Source organism: Xiphophorus hellerii, chromosome 17 (genome assembly GCF_003331165.1).
Source record: "Xiphophorus hellerii strain 12219 chromosome 17, Xiphophorus_hellerii-4.1, whole genome shotgun sequence".
Classification (NCBI taxonomy): Eukaryota; Metazoa; Chordata; class Actinopteri; order Cyprinodontiformes; family Poeciliidae; genus Xiphophorus; species Xiphophorus hellerii.
Genome location: NC_045688.1, coordinates 6781493 through 6802204, shown reverse-complemented (window position 1 = coordinate 6802204; position 20712 = coordinate 6781493). Strand labels below are relative to the sequence as shown.

At 41.5% G+C, this 20712-nt stretch overlaps 1 protein-coding gene across 2 annotated transcripts; it reads right to left on the bottom strand.

The window, feature by feature from the left end:
• Window positions 1–1543: 1543 nt before the first annotated feature.
• On the bottom strand, window positions 1544–6354 carry lum (lumican). Of its 2 annotated transcripts, none has more exons than XM_032589716.1 (3): window positions 6215–6354; window positions 3543–4449; window positions 1544–2413 (listed from the first exon to the last, which is right to left on the bottom strand). In XM_032589716.1, exons 2-3 carry the CDS (start codon window positions 4414–4416, stop codon window positions 2259–2261), a joined length of 1029 nt encoding a protein of 342 aa, XP_032445607.1. In that variant the 5' UTR covers window positions 4417–4449; window positions 6215–6354; the 3' UTR covers window positions 1544–2258. The 2 variants fall into 2 exon arrangements, with proteins under 2 accessions (XP_032445607.1, XP_032445608.1); XM_032589717.1 differs by having other exon boundaries at window positions 3543–4421.
• Between the last annotated feature and the right edge of the window lie 14358 nt (window positions 6355–20712).

Here is a 20712-nt window from a genome sequence, read left to right as displayed (position 1 = left end):
AGGTAAATAAAATCTCCAGAGCTCATCTGTAGCAGAGAAATTCTCCATAACCATCATTTATTTTAAGACTTTTACACATCTTGATGGGACTTGTTGTAAAACAGCCTATTTACATTCCCTAGACTCTAACAGTTACCTTTCTTCTTTTAAAGTGAAAATCTTTTACTTTTTTAATGAGAAACTAAGCAAATGTGAATATTTAAAATGTAACAAAACATAGTCACTTAAAAAACAAAAGAAGTAAATGTCTAAGAAAACATTACATGATGACAGAAGAAAAAAGTGAAAGGAAATCTGAAAAGGGAGATGGAGAACAGATGAGGAGGATGATGGATGGACGCAGAAAATGAGTGCAAACAGGGAGAACAGCTGGAGATGGTCTGGACTGGAGGATAAACTTTGGGGGCTGCCGAACGGCAAAAGCTGATTGTACGTTCGCTCGCTGTCTGAAGTGGGAAGATTTGAGGCTTACCGCTTCATGAAGGACTTTATTGTCTAGACACAGACAGCAGGAGCTTTACTCCTGGATTTTAAATGAGGGCAACAGCAGAGGGAGAAGGAGGAAATTGCCCTAGATTTAGAATCGGTGCAAATGACTGTATGAAAACATGTGAAATATAGAAGCAGTTGTTAAAGCAAACATGTAACATGATGTAAGATGGTTATGGGAGTGTGGAGAAAGCAGATTTTTTATTTTTTTACTCTTCTGAGTGGTGTTAGGGTTACAGCAGAAATAGTTAGGAGAAAGTGGTGAAGTGTTTCACTTCATAGCTAGTTTCATTTGAACTGAGTTGGGATAAGATCTACCTATGCTGTGCCTAAGGATAGTTTTTTGTTGTTCAACCATTTACAGTGTTGGGGTTAGTGTTGTTAAAATGTATTTAACATAAAGGGGAGCCTTTACCTCATACCAAGCAAATAGGGATCATATCCTAAGAAAAAAATAACGATGAAATCAAACTTCACTCTATATGAAGAGATGCAAATCAGACTTTTCCTAGTTTGACATTATATCAGACTAAAATTTATCTGTTTTATGTCAGAATCCACAAAATTATTTGTATTTACTAAATGTCATTATAATGAGAAACATTTTTTTTTAAAGATTTCTTCTCACTTTCTTTAAAGTCTGAAGTCTATTTACACTGAGATTGCGATCTGTTTGAACAGTTTGGTGAAGCCATGATGCCTTTGCTGTAGGCCTCTGAATGGCTAATTTACATTTGTGGGTGAATTAAGTCAACACCTCAAACGTACTGTCTTCTTTTGAGACTTCATGGATATCAAGAAGATATTTTTGCACCCTTAGAATTATTTCAAAGATAGGATTTGATTTTTTTAGTTTCAAGACAGGCTCCATAACTTTGGGAGTTAGGATCAGGCACAATACAAAACCCCCCTGAAAATATCCTAATTTTACCACATAAATATAATGCTAACATAACTATATTTATTGTGGTTAAAAACTGCAAAAGCTGTAAAAGTACACTAATCAGTGTGATGCATAATAACTTGCTTTGAATGCAAAAAAGGACTCCAGATATGAGTTATTGAACATTTATTTCCTATTACAAGAATATAAAGGCTGAAACTTTAAGCACAATAACAATGCATATTACTTATTGCTTGCTTCAAAAAGTTATTTTCTTGTACAGAAGGCATTTTGTTGATCAAAACAAAACTATTGTGGGTCTTTAAGCTGTTAATAAGAAAAAAAGTCAAATTTAAAGCAGGCAGTTGTGAGTTCACAACTCTGGTATCTTCCTTTTTGTCCACTTTGATACATTCAAGATGCTAAAATATGGCTGCTATGAATCAGCTCAGCTATTTCACATTTGCTTACATTACACTCTGAAAAATGAGGATGTCTATCTGGATTGTGCTACATATCATTAACATACAAACATGGAACATACAAGACAGATTACAAAATTACTTTATAACTAAATTATGATATTCAAGAAAGTAAGACATTCCAATGTGTTTTATATTTGGCATATTTATATACAAAGCTGGAATGTTTAATTTGTCTCCTGCTTTACTGTGTTTCCAATGAAATCACACATTTTTTTGCTTCGAATGTATATTTTGAAAGAAAAGTAAAAGTGTGACAGCAGACGAATGGAGATGAGAGCAATATTTCATATTTGCTAAATGCTTGCAATAAGTGCACAGACGTATGAGGGATCTTGATCCATGAAGGCTTTGGGTTGACGTCATGGCAGCAGATGGTGGACTCTTGGACCGGTTGGGGGTCCTCATTCAAACATGATGTCAGAAGCTTGACGCAGGCAGTTTGCGGACTCGGGGGGCATGTCGGTGTGCGTGACGTTGTTGGCGTCCAGACGCAGATGTTTGAGACGTGAATAGTTCAGCGGTCCTGTGTACTTGCAGAAACTCGCCAGATCGAACTCTGTGGGTAACCGAAAACAGGTGATGAACGTTGGAATCCTCCCAAATATTACATTTGAATCTTGCCTTCCACTAAGTCCTTTAAATAATGTTATGATTCTTATCATTGTCAACCTATTGTAAGCTCTGTGATGTGATTTGAATGATTTTATTGAAATATTAGGTATGAAAGATAGACTGACTGTATCTGTATATTTGAATATTTCCTTTAAATATTCAACCATCTTAAGATTATCAGATAAATTATAATTCCCATGTAAAAGAAACCCCTACACGTTCTTGTTTTGTTGAGATTTCCTTTTTGACTTTGGGTTAATTCACCCCTTTGTCGATTTGGACTACTATTTGGTACATAAGTAGATTAATTTTGTTCCAACATACCTACATTTCTTACCTGTAATCAACATATTTGTATCCATAATCTTAATCACAATATATGTGTTTATTTCTCTTGGCAGGTAAATATTTTGATGAATTCTTGTCTTCCATACAGAATAATCATTTTATGAATGTTTTATATTGCTTCCTATTTCTGTCGATTATGATTTTGATCATTACTTGGGACAGTTTACTCCTGGAAATATGAAAAATTATGATTCGTGATCAAACCAAAATAACTCTGAGTGACGTCATGCTGATCCCACATTTCCATTTTCTTACAGGTAATTGCAATGACGTGTGATGGATAGTTGGAACAAAATATTGTTTTCATATGTGAAAAAGTTGGTTATGAAACAACTGATATTGCAGAAGTATGATATGGCAAAAGATCAAAATGACCAACACCGATCCGTTCTGTCAAGTCAAGTAAATGTAACTTTGTTTCCTGTCTGTTTCCTGATCCAACATTTCCACTTTACTCAAATGCTAACATGACTGTCCTAATAACCAACAGAAACAAAACCCTTTTATCTTGTGGGGAGACCTCAAAAGGTGTTTTTATTTTACTCTTTGCAGGAAAATAATATTCCTATGTCAAAATGACTAAATAATCCTTTGTAAGATGGCAGCTCACATTCAGACAGGCTCTGCTAGAGATTAGACTAATCGACTAACATCTAAAATTAAGTTTATGAAGATGTTTCATCATTCTGCGCCAAAATGGCTTCATATGCGGAGCATAAACTTACTGCTGATCTCATTGGCCTGAAGGTAGAGCTGCTCCAGCTGCTCGTTGATCTCAGGGATCGACTGAAGTTTGTTGAACGACAGATCCAGCTCCAAGAGCGAAGTCACATTGAACACCCCAGCAGGAATCCCAGCATCCTGCAGCTTATTGTGGGAGACCCTCAGGTACCGCAGGGTGGGCAGCTTCTTCAGATACCCTGCTCCGATTTTATCAATCTCATTATAATCAGCGTAGAGAATTTCCATCGAACTCGGGACTCCGGCTGGCAGCTTCTTCAACTTGTTGTGGCTCAAGTCCAACGACAGCAGCTTCTTCGGGCCTTTGAATGCGTCTGCGATGCCTTCAGAGGTTAGCTCGTTGTGCTGAAGGCTGACGGAGGTCAAATTCTCCTTGTCATTCAAGAGTCCAGACGGAAACTTGGACAACTTGTTGTTCGTCATCTTCAGCTCTTCGAGGGACTTTGAGGGAGGAATGACTGCCTCTGTGATCTCGTTGAAGCTGAAGAATAGCTTCTCCAGGGCCGTCAGTTTATCAATTGTGCCTTTCTCTATCTTGGCGTTGGTGATCTGATTGTTGTCAAGCACCAGCCAGCGCAGGGTGTCAGTGACATTATCAAAAACTCCTGCCTTGATCTCTTCAATCAAGTTGTTCTGGAGGTACAGGTACTTGATCCCAGTGGGAACCACAGGGACAAACTTTAGCTTGCGGCTATCGCAATACATTGCACTTGGGAAATTGATTGGGCAATCACATTCTTTGTTGCAGTTTGGCCCTGATGGCCCAAGCATCGAAAAAGGCTGGTAGTCGTAGTCGTAATACTGGCACCGGGCGATGTTGGCCAGTAATACCAAGAGGGTGACATGGAAAGGAAACATGGCTTCTGTGGACAGGAAAAGAAAAAAGAGAAGCTGGCAAAAATAAAAAACACAATAAGGTTACATTAGTTAAAAACAAGAAAAGTGAAAGATAAATAACATTCACTGAAACCTCTCTTCTACAGATGAATATGAATTAATAAAAATTTTCAGGAAAAATCAACATTCAGTTTGGTGTATGATGCTAATAATCACTACACAGTTACATATTCCAAGCATTTGTCAATTAATTAAAAATAAAGTTGAAACTGTTTTATGACATGGGCAGTGGCCTACTCAAAGTAGTTGCTCAACAGTCACTTACACCCTCCACAGGGAGGTTAAGTCACAGAAGATTATTGTTAAAAATGAAGAAGAAGCGTTTTAGTAGAAAGTTGAGTGAAGTAGAATAAAAGATTGGAAGGATTGTTCAAGAGATTATGCGAGCCTGCAGATGGAGTCTGTGTTTCAAGAGCCACTACACACAGACTGGTTTAAGATGAGGAACTGTTGCAACTGTCAAGAGGAAGAAGAGACACACCAGACCCAACAATGGAGATGAGATGAAAGCAGCTATTAAAACTTCAGCAGAGTCACAGGTTGATCGCCTCCATGCCATACTGCAGTAATTACTGGTGCACTAATTCATGCAAAAAGAGCACTGGCCAAGGATTGATGCATATGCTGTACATTATATAGTATTAGTTTCCAGGATAATTTTTTGGTAAAAAAAAAACTGTTTTTTTTTACATGATCGCCTTCCTAAAGTAATGACCTCAGTCATTTATTTCAAAAGTGATTTTTTTAATTTAATTTATTTTTTACATTTTTTTTTCTTTGTCTAAATCACCTTTTGGCAAACAAAACAAAACAAAACAAAAAATCATAGGCCATCATTTTAGGAAGGTTTTACAATCTTATTAGCATTAGGTGATATTCTAATGTAAAAACAAAACTTTTTCATGAGCTTTTAGCTAATTAAAAGTAACAAAGTAGCATATTTCATCCATATTTCACCATAATAAATTTTTGAGACACTTTTTCCATGTTCTAATTTGAGAAACATCTGCAGAAGGAAGGTAAGCAAGCAAAATATGCTTTTTTTTAAAAATAAAAAAGTACCTTCGTTTTTTAGAACTCATGTATTAATAATGAAAGTTAAAAACAGTAGGAAAATAAAGACGTAAACACTTTGTAGCTGATGAAAAAAGTTGTGAAGCCTGCACAACATACACAGTGGCCACACCCACTTCAATGTATTTTGACATATGACTCCGTATAAAGCAGATGAGGGAGTCTTAGTCCTATTTAACACTATTTAAAATAAAGTAATTGCATCTAAAGCCTAAATAAAACCAAACAAATCCAGAATGTTCCAGAAATGAACAAACTGCAAATCAGTAACTTTTCTTTACTGCTCTGAAAACTTTACTGGAGCTCAACGTTAAAGGCAGTCAACAACAAAAATAGTGTTTGATTACATGGCAGATGTACAAAATCAGGTTTACGGATAAGGTATTTCTAGACTGATTAATTCCAGACCCAGTGGAAATGCAGAAAGATTTTGGATCCAATAATGAGGAATTACTCTTCAAAGCCAAACAAAGACATTGTGCAAACATAAAAACATGTTAATTTCACACTAAGCTGTCAAAATGCAAAATCACTAAACTTTTAGGAGTCATCTTTCAGGCATGCAGAAATGTTTTTTCTGCCTACTCTGTTGCAGCCTGTGCCCTGCAGCCCCAGCATTCCCATCCGGAAAACAGGAATAAAATGGAATATTCAAAGAGGAAATCTCAAATCCATGCAAGCTTACCTGTGCTTCTCTTTTTTTTTTTTTGAGCAGAGGGCCGGGAGGAAAGAACAATGTGGTGTTCAAAAACTGAAAGTCTCTGGAGAAAATCAGAGAGAAAGAAGGAGAGGGGGAGGAGTGACGGGTATTGATGGAGAGACAGAAGGAGAAAGAGGAGGGGAAGATGGGAGGCTCAACGAACGGGAGTCAGGGCGTGATCAGTGGGAATGTAAGGGGGAACCATCATCAAAAAACACTTCGCTCAAACAATTGAGCTTAGGTGTAGCAATAGATATTGAATAGTTTAAAAGAAACTTTTGCCTAGAAGTTTTCTAAAAGTGTCTTCCTGCGAGTTCGCCCCTTCACAAACTGTCATTAGTTCTGTTTGGAAGCAAAAACCAAGTTTGTGGGGCTGTTTATGGGAAACTTTTCGACATGGAGACGAAGCTTTATGGAAAAATGTGAAAATCATCTTTGGCAGCCCAGACGCTGCTCCTCAACATGAATAAATTAATCCGCAGCCTGCGAGTCAGGCTTCGGAAATTCTGACGAAGAAAGGACATAAAAACGGCAAAAACAGACTTGCAGAAAACTGGAGGCAAACATTTCTGCTTCCCGTCTCTTTTGTTTTTGACAAGTAAAAATATTCACTATCGGGTTTTTAAGCAAGTCCAATTGATCCCATATGTGTGAGCCTTCTAAATCATGATTCTGACCATTGACCCTTTATTTCTGTTCTAACTTGCTAAATCTCTGGAAGAGTTTTTGAAAAAGAGGGAGAATTACTTTAAAAAACAATAAGTAATGAAAGTACAGTGGACGAAAACCTTTGTCTGTTTTTGTGGGCGGATTTTCAGCACATCATTACGCTGAGATCCGACACCTGGATCTAATTGGTCTCAGTTCTCTGGTACTCTACTTGCATAACATTCTCCTTTTCTGTGGAAAACTTTCATTCCTCCGATTCTTGCTTGGCAAACCATCACTTTGCAAAAACTAGTCATGTCATTTCAACTTTTCCCCATTAAATCCACATTAAAACCACAAACTTCAGCACATTTATTTGAGGATTTTACGAGAAAGACCAACAGTGGAAGTCAAATGAGATAGGGATGTTTTTTACAAACAAGAATACGAGAAGCAGGGTTTGGATTGCATTCCATTGCCTTGACTCTGATACCCATAAATAAAATCTGGCGCCACCAAGTGCCTCCAAAAGTGATCTAATTAGTAAATAATGCAACTACTTATATATATATAAAAAATCTTGGTATATAAAATAATCTACGTTCTGTGAAGGCCACAAAAGTTTATTATAGAATGTAGCGAACAAACAGGATCAGAAAAGTGAGGGATTTCAGAGTGGAAGTTGTGAAGAACTTTGATTAAAGGCCAGGCCACAAAGCAAGATCTCAAGTTCTGAACTTTACACAGAGTTCTCTTCAACCGAACATCTAAGACACATTCATGAGAAACTCAGCCAGTTGCATTTGCAACAGTTGTGAATTGGCAGAACCCTCATTAGGCTTTGAAACAAACCAGAGCATAAAAAAACAACTAGGAAAGTAAAGCAGTACACTTTTTTTTTGTGGCAGCCATTGCGCTTATTGATTGATATTTAGACGTGACAGAAGGGAAGACATGCTGTAAATAGACCAGGAGCAGGAGCTGAACCCGGCAGTGCCAAATCTCCATATGGTGTTCCTTTGGCAAACCACAATATGGTTTTTCAATCATTTCTGCAAATAAGATTTATATAATGTTAATTATATTAACATTATTATATAATGTTAATATATAACATTATATAATAATGTTATATAATGTTAATATATAACATTACTCCTCCATGGGCTGCCACCTTATCGTGGTGGAGGGGTTTGAGTGTCCCAATGATCCTAGGAGCTATGCTGTCTGGGGCTTCATGCCCCTGGTAGGGTCACCCAAGGCAGACAGGTCCTAGGTGAGGGACCAGACAAAGAGCAGCCCAAAGACCCCAATGATGAAGGAAAACTTTGGACTTGGTGTTCCCTCGCCCGGACGCGGGTCACCGGGGCCCCACTCTGGAGCCAGGCCTGGAGGGGGGGCACGATGGCGAGCGTCTGGTGGCCGGGCTTTTACCCATGGAGCCCGGCCGGGCTCAGCCCGAAGAGGAAACATGGGCCCCCCCTCCCATGGGCCCACCACCCGTGGGAGGGGCCAAAGGGGTCGGGTGCAGTGTGGGATGGGTGGCAGCAGAGGGAGGGGACCCTGGCGGTCCGATCCTCGGTTGCAGAAACTGGCTCTTGGGACGTGGAATGTCACCTCTCTGGTGGGGAAGGAGCCGGAGCTAGTGCGTGAGGTCGAGAGGTTCCGGCTAGAAATAGTCGGTCTCACCTCGACGCACGGCTCTGGTTCTGGAACCAGTCTCCTTGAGAGGGGCTGGACATACTTCCACTCTGGAGTTGCCCAAGGTGAGAGGCGTCGGGCAGGAGTGGGCATACTTGTTGCTCCCCATCTCGGCGCCTGTACGTTGGGGTTTACCCCGGTGAACGAGAGGGTAGCATCCCTCCGCCTACGGGTGGGGGGACGGGTTCTGACTGTCGTTTGTGCTTACGGGCCGAACGACAGTTCAGATTACCCACCCTTTTTGGAGTCCTTAGAGGGGGTACTGGAGAGTGCTCCTCCTGGGGACTCCCTTGTTCTGCTGGGGGACTTCAACGCTCACGTGGGCAATGACAGTGAGACCTGGAGGGGCGTGGTTGGGAGGAACGGCCCGCCCGACCTGAACTCGAGCGGTGTTCTGTTGCTGGACTTCTGTGCTCGCCATGGATTGTCCATAACGAACACCATGTTCAAGCATAAGGGTGTCCATATGTGCACTTGGCACCAGGACACCCTAGGCCGCAGTTCGATGATCGACTTTGTCATCGTTTCATCGGATCTGCGGCCGTATGTCTTGGACACTCGGGTGAAGAGAGGTGCGGAGCTGTCCACTGACCACTACCTGGTGGTGAGTTGGCTCCGGTGGTGGGGGCGAAAGCCGGTCAGACCTGGCAGGCCCAAACGTGTTGTGAGGGTCTGCTGGGAACGTCTGGCGGAATCCCCTGTGAGACGGAGCTTTAACTCCCATCTCCGGCAAAACTTCGAACACGTCCCGGGGGAGGTGGGGGACATGGAGTCTGAGTGGACCGTGTTCCGTGCCTCCATTGTCGAGGCGGCCGATCGGAGCTGTGGCCGCAAGGTTGTCGGTGCCTGTCGCGGCGGCAACCCTCGAACCCGCTGGTGGACACCTTCGGTGAGGGATGCCGTCAGGCTGAAGAAGGAGTCCTATCGGGCCTTTTTGGCCTGTGGGACTCCGGAAGCAGCTGATGGGTACCGGCGGGCGAAGCGGCATGCGGCTCGGGCGGTTGCTGAGGCAAAAACCCGGGCGTGGGAGGAGTTTGGAGAGGCCATGGAGAAAGACTTCCGTACGGCTTCGAGGCGATTCTGGTCCACCATCCGGCGTCTCAGGGGGGGGAAGCGGTGCAGCACCAACACTGTTTATAGTGGGGATGGTGTGCTGCTGACCTCTACTCGGGACGTTGTGGGCCGGTGGGCAGAGTACTTCGAAGACCTCCTCAATCCCACCAACATGCCTTCCACTGAGGAAGCGGAGCCTGGGGACTCTGGGTTAGGCTCTCCAATCTCTGGGGACGAGGTCGCCGAGGTGGTTAAAAAGCTCCTCGGTGGCAGGGCCCCGGGGGTGGATGAGATCCGCCCGGAGTTTCTTAAGGCTCTGGATGTTGTAGGGTTGTGTTGGTTGACGCGACTCTGCAATGTCGCATGGACATCGGGGGCAGTTCCCCTGGATTGGCAGACTGGGGTGGTGGTCCCCCTGTTCAAAAAGGGGGACCGGAGGGTGTGCTCCAATTATAGAGGGGTCACACTCTTAAGCCTCCCTGGCAAGGTCTATTCAGGGGTCCTGGAGAGGAGGGTCCGTCGGATAGTCGAACCTCGGATTCAGGAAGAGCAGTGTGGTTTTCGTCCTGGTCGTGGAACGCTGGACCAGCTCTACACCCTCGGCAGGGTCCTGGAGGGTGCATGGGAGTTCGCCCAACCAGTCTACATGTGTTTTGTGGACCTGGAGAAGGCGTTCGACCGTGTCCCTCGGGGAGCCCTGTGGGGGGTTCTCCGGGAGTATGGGGTACCGGGCCCTTTGATACGGGCTGTCAGGTCCCTGTATGACCGGTGTCAGAGTCTGGTCCGCATTGCCGGCAGTAAGTCGGGCTCGTTTCCGGTGAGAGTTGGACTCCGCCAGGGCTGCCCTTTGTCACCGATTCTGTTCATCACTTTCATGGACAGAATTTCTAGGCGCAGCCAAGGTGTTGAGGGGATCCGATTTGGTGGCCTTAGGATCTCATCTCTGCTTTTTGCAGACGATGTGGTCCTTTTGGCTTCATCAGATCGTGATCTGCAGCTCTCGCTGGAGCGGTTCGCAGCCGAGTGTGACGCGGCCGGGATGAGGATCAGTGCCTCCAAATCCGAGGCCATGGTCTTGAGCCGGAAAAGGGTAGAGTGCCTTCTCCGGGTCAGGGGGGGTGTCCTGCCCCAAGTGGAGGAGTTTAAGTATCTCGGGATCTTGTTCACGAATGGGGGAAGAAGGGAGCGGGAGATCGACAGGCGGATTGGCGCAGCGTCTGCTGTCAAGCGGGCGCTGTACCGGTCCGTCGTGGTGAAGAGAGAGCTGAGCCAAAAAGCGAAGCTCTCGATTTACCGGTCGATCTACGTTCCCACCCTCATCTATGGTCATGAGCTTTGGGTCATGACCGAAAGAACGAGATCGCGGATACAAGCGGCCGAAATGGGTTTTCTCCGTAGGGTGGCTGGGCTCTCCCTTAGAGATAGGGTGAGAAGCTCAGTCATCCGGGAGGGACTCAGAGTAGAGCCGCTGCTCCTTCACATCGAGAGGAGCCAGTTGAGGTGGCTCGGGCATCTGGTCAGGATGCCTCCTAGACGCCTCCCTGGTGAGGTGTTCCGGGCACGTCCCACCGGGAGGAGGCCCCGGGGAAGACCCAGGACACGCTGGAGGGACTATGTCTCTCGGCTGGCCTGGGAACGCCTCGGGATTCCCCCGGAGGAGCTAGAAGAAGTGGCTGGGGAGAGGGAAGTCTGGGCCTCCCTTCTGAAGCTGCTACCCCCGCGACCCGACCTCGGATAAGCGGAAGAAGATGGATGGATGGATGGATATAACATTATATATTAATGTTATATACTCAGAGAAAGCAGAAAGTTTTCCTGCTTTCTCTGGGTTCGAATTTTTTTTTTTGAATTTTACTTGCTTTACTTACGTCGACTCATTATGGTCTACTTCTTGCACGTCTCATCTGAGAAGTGAATCTAAAATTGAAAAGCTTCTCTGTTTCACGAGAGCTGTAGAAAAAAACGTTACATTTTGAGGCAACAATCAGCTCAGCATTTTTGGTGCTGAATTAATAAAATATTCTGTCAAACTGGACGGAAGGAAGGTCTTTTTCCTCAAGTGGAAAACCTTGTAATGAAATGTTTTCATTACAGGAAAATGTTTCCAGCAGCTGACGGTGAAATGTAAAATTTCCTATTTCAGTCTCAAAACTATTGTAACACCTTGAAGACCTTTCCCACAAATCATAACATATTTCTACACTAATTGCTCTACTCCACCTATGAGTGGTTTTAATATAAACATTTTCATTTGTCTTGTCATATCTGAAAATTCAGGATGATTTAAAACAGTAAATTGTGCCAAGAATGTTTAGAATAGAATAGAATAGAATAGAAGTACTTTATTCATCCCAGCAGGGAAATTACTTTGCAGTTACAGCATAGAGACAAGACACAATAACAACTACCACTGAGTAGTAGTTGTAGATAAAATAAAAATAAAAAATAAAATATAAAATGCTGTTAATATAAAAAGCAACTTAGAGCAGTCTTTGCAAAGATTTAAAAAAAATGCAGATATGTATATGTAAATATATGTACAGCAAGTGTGCCACAGTGCAGTTGTGCAAAATCGGACTGATTAGTGCAGAACAATGATTTAGCTTTTATTGTACAGTGAGATGGCATGTGGCAGGAAGGATTTCCTGTATCTGTCCCTACGACAGCAGAGCTGGAGCAGCCTATGTGAGAAGGTGCTCCGCTGCCTGTCCACTATGTGGTGGAGAGGGTGCTGTTTATTGTCCATAATAGACAGAACCTTCTTCAGTGTCCTCCTCTCCACCACAGTTTCCAGGGACTCCAGCCTTAGTCCCAGTACAGAGCCAGCTTTCCTGATGATTTTGTCCAGTCTATTAGAGTCGCTGGCTCTGATGCTGCTTCTGATGCTGCTTCCCCAACAAAGCTGTGTTTCTGATGTGATCCCTTGATATATATATACAGTATATATATATATATATATATATATATATATATATATACACGTATATACAGTATATATATATATACTGTATATACAGTATATAAATTTAAATTCCCTTCTCACCCACCGCGGGTGGTTCTTATCCTTCTGAGCTCGGGTCCTCTACCAGAGGCCTGGGAGCTTGAGGGTTCTGCGCAGTATCTTGGCTGTGCCAAGGATTGCACATTTCTGGACTGAGATGTCTGATGTTGTTCCTGGGATCTGTTGTAGCCATTGGTCCAGTTTGGGGGTGACTGCCCCGAGGGCCCCGATGACCACAGGCACCACTGTGGTCTTCACCTTCCAGGCCCTCTCCAGTTCCTCCCTGAGGCCCTGGTATTTCTCTAGTTTCTCGTGCTCCTTTTTCCTGATGTTGTAGTCGCTTGGTATTGCTACATCTATCACAACGGCTTTCCTCTGTTGTTTATCCACTACGACAATGTCTGGTTGGTTCGCCATTTCCATTTTGTCTGTCTGGATCTGGAAGTCCCACAGGATCTTAGCTCTGGCGTTCTCCGCCACCTTTGGGGGTGTTTCCCACTTTGATCTCGGGGTTTCCAGTCCATATTCTGCACAGATGTTTCTGTACACTATGCCTGCAACTTGGTTATGTCATTCCATGTACGCTTTCCCTGCCAGTATCTTGCACCCTGCTGTTATGTGCTGGACTGTCTCAGGGGCCTCCTTGCACAACCTACACCTTGGGTCTTGTCTGGTGTGGTAGATCTGGGCCTCTATTGCTCTGGTGTTTAGGGCCTGTTCCTGGGCGGCCAGGATGAGGGCCTCTGTGCTGTCCTTGAGTCCAGCTTTTTCCAGCCATTGGTAGGATTTACTGATATCAGCCACTTGGGTTATTTGCTGGTGGTACATCCCATGTAGGGGCTTGTCCTGCCATGATGGTATCTCTGGCACCTCAACCTCCGTTCCCTGTTGTCTGAGATATTCACTGAGCACATTGTCTGTTGGGGCTTTGTCCCTGATGTATTTATGGATCTTAGTTGTTTCGTCCTGGACTGTGGTTCTCACACTCACTAGTCCTCTGCCTCCTTCCTTGCGGCTCGTGTACAGTCTCAGGATGCTGGATTTGGGATGGAATCCTCCATGCATTGTTGGTAGTTTTCTAGTCTTAATATCAGTGGCTTTTATCTCCTCCTTTGGCCAGCTAATTATTCCAGCAGGGTATCTGATTACTGGCAGGGCATAGCTGTTTATTGCGCGGATTTTGTTCTTGCCATTGAGCTGGCTTCTCAGGACTTGCCTTATTCGTTGGAGGTATTTAGCTGTGGCTCCTTTCCTTGTGACCTCATCGAGGTTGCCATTTGCTTGTGGTATACCTAGGTACTTGTAACTGTCCTCTATGTCTGCTATTGTTCCTTCTGGGAGTGAGACCCCTTCTGTGCGGATGACCTTCCCCCTCTTTGTGATCAGCCGACCACACTTCTCTAGTCCGAATGACATCCCAATGTCCGTGCTGTAGATCCTGGTGGTGTGGATCAGTGAGTCGATGTCTCGCTCACTCTTGGCATACAGCTTGATGTCATCCATGTAGAGAAGGTGGCTGATGTTGGCCCCATTTTTGAGTCGGTATCCGTAGCCAGTCTTGTTGATAATTTGGCTGAGGGGGTTCAGGCCTATGCAGAACAGTAGCGGGGACAGAGCATCTCCTTGGTATATGCCACATTTGATGGACACTTGTGCAAGTGGTTTGCAGTTGGCTTCAAGGGTGGTTTTCCACAGCTTCATCGAGTTTGCAATGAAGGCTCTCAGAGTCCTGTTGATGTTATACATCTCTAAGCATTCAATGATCCAAGTATGCGGCATTGAGTCATAGGCTTTCTTGTAATCAATCCAAGCCATATATATATACACTGCTCAAAAAAATAAAGGGAACACTTAAACAGGTGTTTAACACTTAAAGTGTTCCCTTTATTTTTTTGAGCAGTATATATATATATATATATATATATATATATATAGCTTAAATCAGTTGCTGGGATAATGATATTAAGCTCTGTTATGAATATATTTTATGACACGGGCAATAAAAATGGATTTATACTTAAGTTTTTCAGTTAGATAAATGTCCAACTAGAGAACAGATGAGTTTCTCTTACATGAAAATCTAATTTCAAAGTTGCTGGTAATCTGGTTCAGATTTATACAAAGCTGAATTACACCATGAACTTCAGATAAATCATGCATTCAATGTACGGCGATTCTTTTTACATCTCACATTTAATCAGTCGGTATCAAACTTCTGATTAGATGTAAGGTATAGCTGCAAATATGACAAATTTCTACTCCTTCCAGTTTGCTTTGGAAGGGAACTGTTTGTTTCTCGGTCAGGATACAGTTTATGCTTCTGTCACTTAATCTCAGCGCAGCCACAAATATTTATTGCCTTGAGGTTGCTGTGTTTCTACCTCTGTTGCTGGTAGCGTTTAGTGTGAACACACTCATAAGTCATTCCAGATTTTTTGTTGTTGTTTTTCTCGGGCACAACACTGTCATTTCAATGTCACACTGTTTCTGTTTGAGTGTCTAGATGTTTGACTCTTGCTCTCTAATTCTCTGTTTGAGATTGCAGACATTTGCTTTCAGGAGTGTTTTCTTACTACTCAGGTTACTACTTGATTACTAACCCCACTGAACATTTGTAGAGACGTTTTGGGTGTTTTGTTCAGGCTGGTTGAAGACTGGGACGCCACAGAAGTGTGTAACTGAGGCATTGACCTGCTGTAGATGATTCTTTCATGCACTTATGAGGACCCTATTTGTTAAATGACTAATGAATTAAATTGTCTGTATACTTTGTTTCTTCAGACAATTCAAAGTAAGAGTCACATGCAGAACAAACTTTTTATTAATTGCAAGGATTTGGTGTGCAAAAGCATTCATGTCACAATTTTAACACAGTTTGAATAAAAAACATCATCCATCACCTACGACAATTTATCACCCTCGGTCAGGTCGCCTGTCTGTCATGGAGCAACTTAAAGACTCACAGCACAAAAAACATAATTGCCAAGCTTGTTGCTAATGGCAATTTAGAGAAACCAATTACTGCAACATTTTTTTTATTATCTACAAATGCGTCAAAAAAACATTGTTATAACAAAGAATAATTGGCCAAAGACACATTTCTTTCCCTTATCACATATGTGTTCGTGTTCTTTGATTGCAGATAGCAGCCATGCAGACGATTAAAGAATATCCAGTAGGGATTTAAACCAGAGACCAAAAGGAAAAAGTTGAATGTGTAAAAAAAGAAAAGGGAAAACAAAAGACATCAGCACATGGATGGTTTGCTGCCAAATAAATATTGTTCTCTTGCTTTCTGTATTTTTGACTAATCAGTTCACCAATCAGATTAGATCTGAGAAAGGGAAGACATAAAGGGAAAACTTTTTTTCTTAAAGCAGAAGAAGTAATAAGCCTCAAATTAACCTATAAAATGAAGCTGCCAAAAAAAGTGTTTCTGTTGCCTAACAAACAGGCCTTTGTTAGGCTTTTAATGGCAGTCTTAGATACCATAGAATAGAAAATGATAGGAAGCGGGGAAAAAAAATCCAATGGAGTTTTGTGCAAATGATAAATATCTTTTATCCTTTGAAAGATTCAAATTCAGTTCAGTTTATTTATATAGTGTCAATTCACAACAAATGTCACCGCAAGGCACTTTATAAAAATCATTTCAATGCAGTCATACACATTTCAACTGATCCCAGATATCAAACAGTACAGTAAGCTCAGTTAACACACATGTTATAGAAAATATTTCATCTCTTCAGAATGCATAGACTCCTTTATTTATCAAAATGTTCCATTGGTAGGTAATTTTAAAGTAATCTGACAGGTTTTGCTGCAGATCTTCCACAATGTCATGAACCTGTGGATGCCAATAAAGTTATTATCAGGCTTTACCAAAATACAACTAACTTTTTTGTAAGACGTGTCTCTAAATCATGTTCAATCTCATTCTAGGATTGTACAGAATGTGAGTTAAAGGGAAAGATGAAATGAGTACCTTTAAGAGGTTGATAGGGCCGACAATGTACCAGCTAATTACTGTGATAAATGTTTGTGTTACGCTGGTCAAACTATGCTGTCAATCCCAACGAGCGAAGCCAAATAATAACAATAAAAAAATTATAAAATGTTGCTAATAATTCTTTAATGGGGACTATTATTAATTAACCACACATTAAATATTTTTGCTTAGCTTTATATATTACAATCCATGTGAACCTAGAAAAAGCATATATAAAGTTACTAGAACTATAATGTACATGTACCAGAGGGAATTATTGTTTCTCTATTTTAAATAAAAATAGACAAAACTTAGCATGCAGATTCTTTAAAGGGCATCTAGAGATTTGTTTTCCTCTTTAAAACTATCTCTCTCCAACTTGAGCCTAATTAGCTAATCAAAAATATTTATTAAGTTAAAAAATGATCCATAAGAAATTAGAATACAAACTGTATGCGTTGGCTGTGAATGCAACGCTAATACATATTTCCAGCACATGTTGAAAAAGGAAAAAAACAAAAAAAGTACAGCTGGAGCCCACATGGCCATGCTTTGTCAAAGGGCACACATATGGAGATCCAAGCAAGCACATTAGCAAACAGGATATTCTCAGGCTTCTTGGCGCAGACACACAGGAGCTTCTAATAAAACCTCAGACGGCCCCCAGACACCACCTTCTGTTCCTGCTGCGCGCCTTAAACCGAGACTCATGCCCTGCGCAGGCCCGGCCGTTCCCTCACCCTGAGTCTCATGGGCTCACATGTGCCCAGGGGCGACAAAATCCAAGGCGGAGATCTTCTTAAAGCACATGACGTCTACTCCTCTTTGTCTGAGTCATCTTGCATCACAGAACCGACATGATTTTTAAAAAAGAATCCCCAAATTATAAAATGCAATGTATCTTGAACCACCTAAAAGGTCGTTATTGTTTTTGATATATAAAACATCATGCTTGCAGTTAAGTTTAACACACATTGCTAGGGTTTCAGAATCAGTGTCGGCATATGTTAAAAAGCACACTAAAATTAATCGTGATGTTTTTTTGAGTTGGACAGATTGAAAATAAACACCTGTTTTTTTTTCTTTCAGGATCTTGTCTCTTATCTGTTTTGACAAGGTTAAAGAGCTCAGGCTACTTTGGTTGCATAAGCGCCACAGTAAAAAAACAAACAAACACACACACACCCCTCAAACACATGTGAAAACACACACTTAAACAAGTGTGCGCAATGTGATTTTAGTGAACAGTCAAACACAACCTTGGCTATTCCGCCTGCCAGTGGCTGCATATGAGCTAAAGCTGTCCGACACGCATGTCTAAACACACAGGAATATTTGCAGTAACTTAGCCTCAAGCTAGAAGCTATAGGTGCCTATAGGGTCCAGGAGATAAATGTCTCTTCAGATCCTTTAGTTGGACCATGCTGAGGCGGGCAATTCATGGAAAGAGGCTGACAGGGTGCTGGTCTGGAAATCACCACTTGGTGGCAACAGATTGAAGTGCAGAGCTGAACTCACTCTGAAAGTTTTAGGATGAGCTCCAGAACTCAAACACTGACGCTTTGTCCTGTTGCAAAGACGCAGAAGTTCAAAATCGCATCACGTGGAGAGAGCCGTAAGGTTGCATTTTCATCTGCATATTTGTTGTTAACATATCCGTTCATAAAGAGTCCACCACCTTTTACTTTGTTAAGCCATAAACTGTGTTTAATGCAATGAAATATGATTCAGAAAATGACTACTCACTCACTTTTGTCTTGACAGCTGGTCTTAGTTTATGCAGGTGCACCTCAGTAAATTAGAATATTATTGAAAAGATTTCTGTAACTCAGTTCATAATGTGAAACACATTGTATTTACAAACAGACATGTTTTAAGCCATCATTTCTGATAATTATGTTGATTTTTTGCTTGCTTCTAATGAAAAAAAAGACCTTTAATATAAGAACAACAGAAAAATGGACTTAATAGAAGTAGGATTGATACCCTCTTAAAGGTTGTTTTACAATTGTTTGCATATTTACTCTATTGTAGTTATATTGTCCTCCTCCATATTTATATGGTTTTGATAGACAACAGACCTGGGATAACAGATTTAGTTATCCCAGGGTTTAAAAAACAGCTTGAATTCTGGCGCTTTTCTGTGGAACGTGACTCTGAATTATTAACCAAAAGTCTACCTATTTTCATGGAGCGTATTTGAAGTATTCAAAAGAAAATGCAGCTTGAGAAGCTGTAATATCTATAGGAGCAATGCTACGTGAGACGCTATTGGCTGGCGTTTGCGCCATTTATTTTCCTTGGAGATCTCTAAAACATGTCAATATCAAACGAATGGCTTATTACCAGCCTCTCCAGAACCTGATCATCAACCTTTGTAGTAATCCAGCTATTTGATTCAGGTGTGAATGCAAAAGTTGCAGGACATTAACTCTTGGCCTGAGGTTTGAGACCCTTTTGCTTTAGTCTGTAACTTCGAAGGCCAGAATTGTCATTTTGAAATAGACCCTGAATTATTGTTGGTAACCTCTTGGAGTAGCTGCAGCGTAGGGTTGTCTTTGCCCTATTTTCAGTCAAATAATACTCTTAACCTTTCTAAAGTCACCACTTTGGCAAATACAATCAAAGATTTATTACACTGTACTCGCAAGACAAGAAAAATGACTTTAGTAGGGTAATAAATTTATCATGACACCATTTCAAAGCCACTAGCTCATAGATTCTAGTTTCCTTCGACAAACTAGAACCTGTGTAGTATCTGTCTGCCTCATTAGCCACGAAGCACCAAGCCAACAAATCACGGGTTTTGAAGACGCGCGCCCATCTTTTGAGAAACTAATTCAAAGCTGCTAAAGTCATTCACACAGAAGGCAGGAGTCATCGATTTGAAATAGAGCTTTTGTACGATGACTTGACTTGAGTCACAAATGCTACAAACAGCTGTGCTCTTAATAATCATTGTGGGGACTGATTCAAGAAGGTTTAGGTCCCAGATTGTTAGCTGCAGAAAGAAGATATTGCAGCAATATTTAATTTTTTTATATTGATTCTATATTTACCAGAAATGACTCTATACAAAAATGATTTTAACATAAAAAAACTTGAATATAAAAATAAATCAATTTGAGAACATAAAAAAAAACAAAGTCATGATTACAGGATAGAACAATTTACTACATGAAAACATATCCTATATTTGTACTTGTGTGGTAAGCCAAATAAGACAAGTAATTGAATGAAAAATAAAAATTGTGGTTTTGTGCTACTGCTGCACTGCAGACCACATTATGATGCTGGATAAGAAAAATGGCACTACGAGGCACTAAATCATCTATACGACACATTAGTCTTCAAAATGTGCTTTTTTTAACTCAAAACACAACTAGTAAATGTCATATGGACCACATTTATTTTTGCTTAGTGTAAATAGTCATACTAAAGTATGCCTGGAGGACAATAAATCTGCAGTGGAGCATGAAATGGTTCTTGTGCAAACATATATATTTTAAATTTTCAGAGAGCTAATCTATGGTAGCGTAACTTTAACTTTACATCTGCCACTTTTCTGATTTTACTGATTTTGTGCCATAATGTCGAGGTACATTTGTTTATTTGCTGAAAAGTTAAGGCTTAAAGCGTTGAAGTGTTAAATCAAATGTGTTGCTCTGCACGTTTGCTCTCAGTCTGGGTGATCTCCCCTGGGAAAGCTGGCTTCCTCCCGCAAACCAAAGGCACGGCGAGCTGAACACTCTATGCTGAAAGTGTTTGCTGTCTGTATGTATATATTTATAATTAGATGCATATAATATCCAGAGAGTTCCCAGAGTGTTGGGAACTTTTAAAACATGGATGGAAATACATTTTATTACCATGCAGTATATAGTAATGTTGGTGCAGCCACTTCACTTTTGCTCAAAGCGCTCTTTTAATTAAAACCAATACAAAAGGAAACTTAGAGTCCCAGGAATAACTGCAGCTTCGTTCACATCTCATTGTGCAGCACATGAAGAACTGATTCCATTGTGTAAGTGTTTGGAGGAAGAATCTGACCCATATTTACTTTGACAGGACGACAGTTTCTGTGGTGTGAAG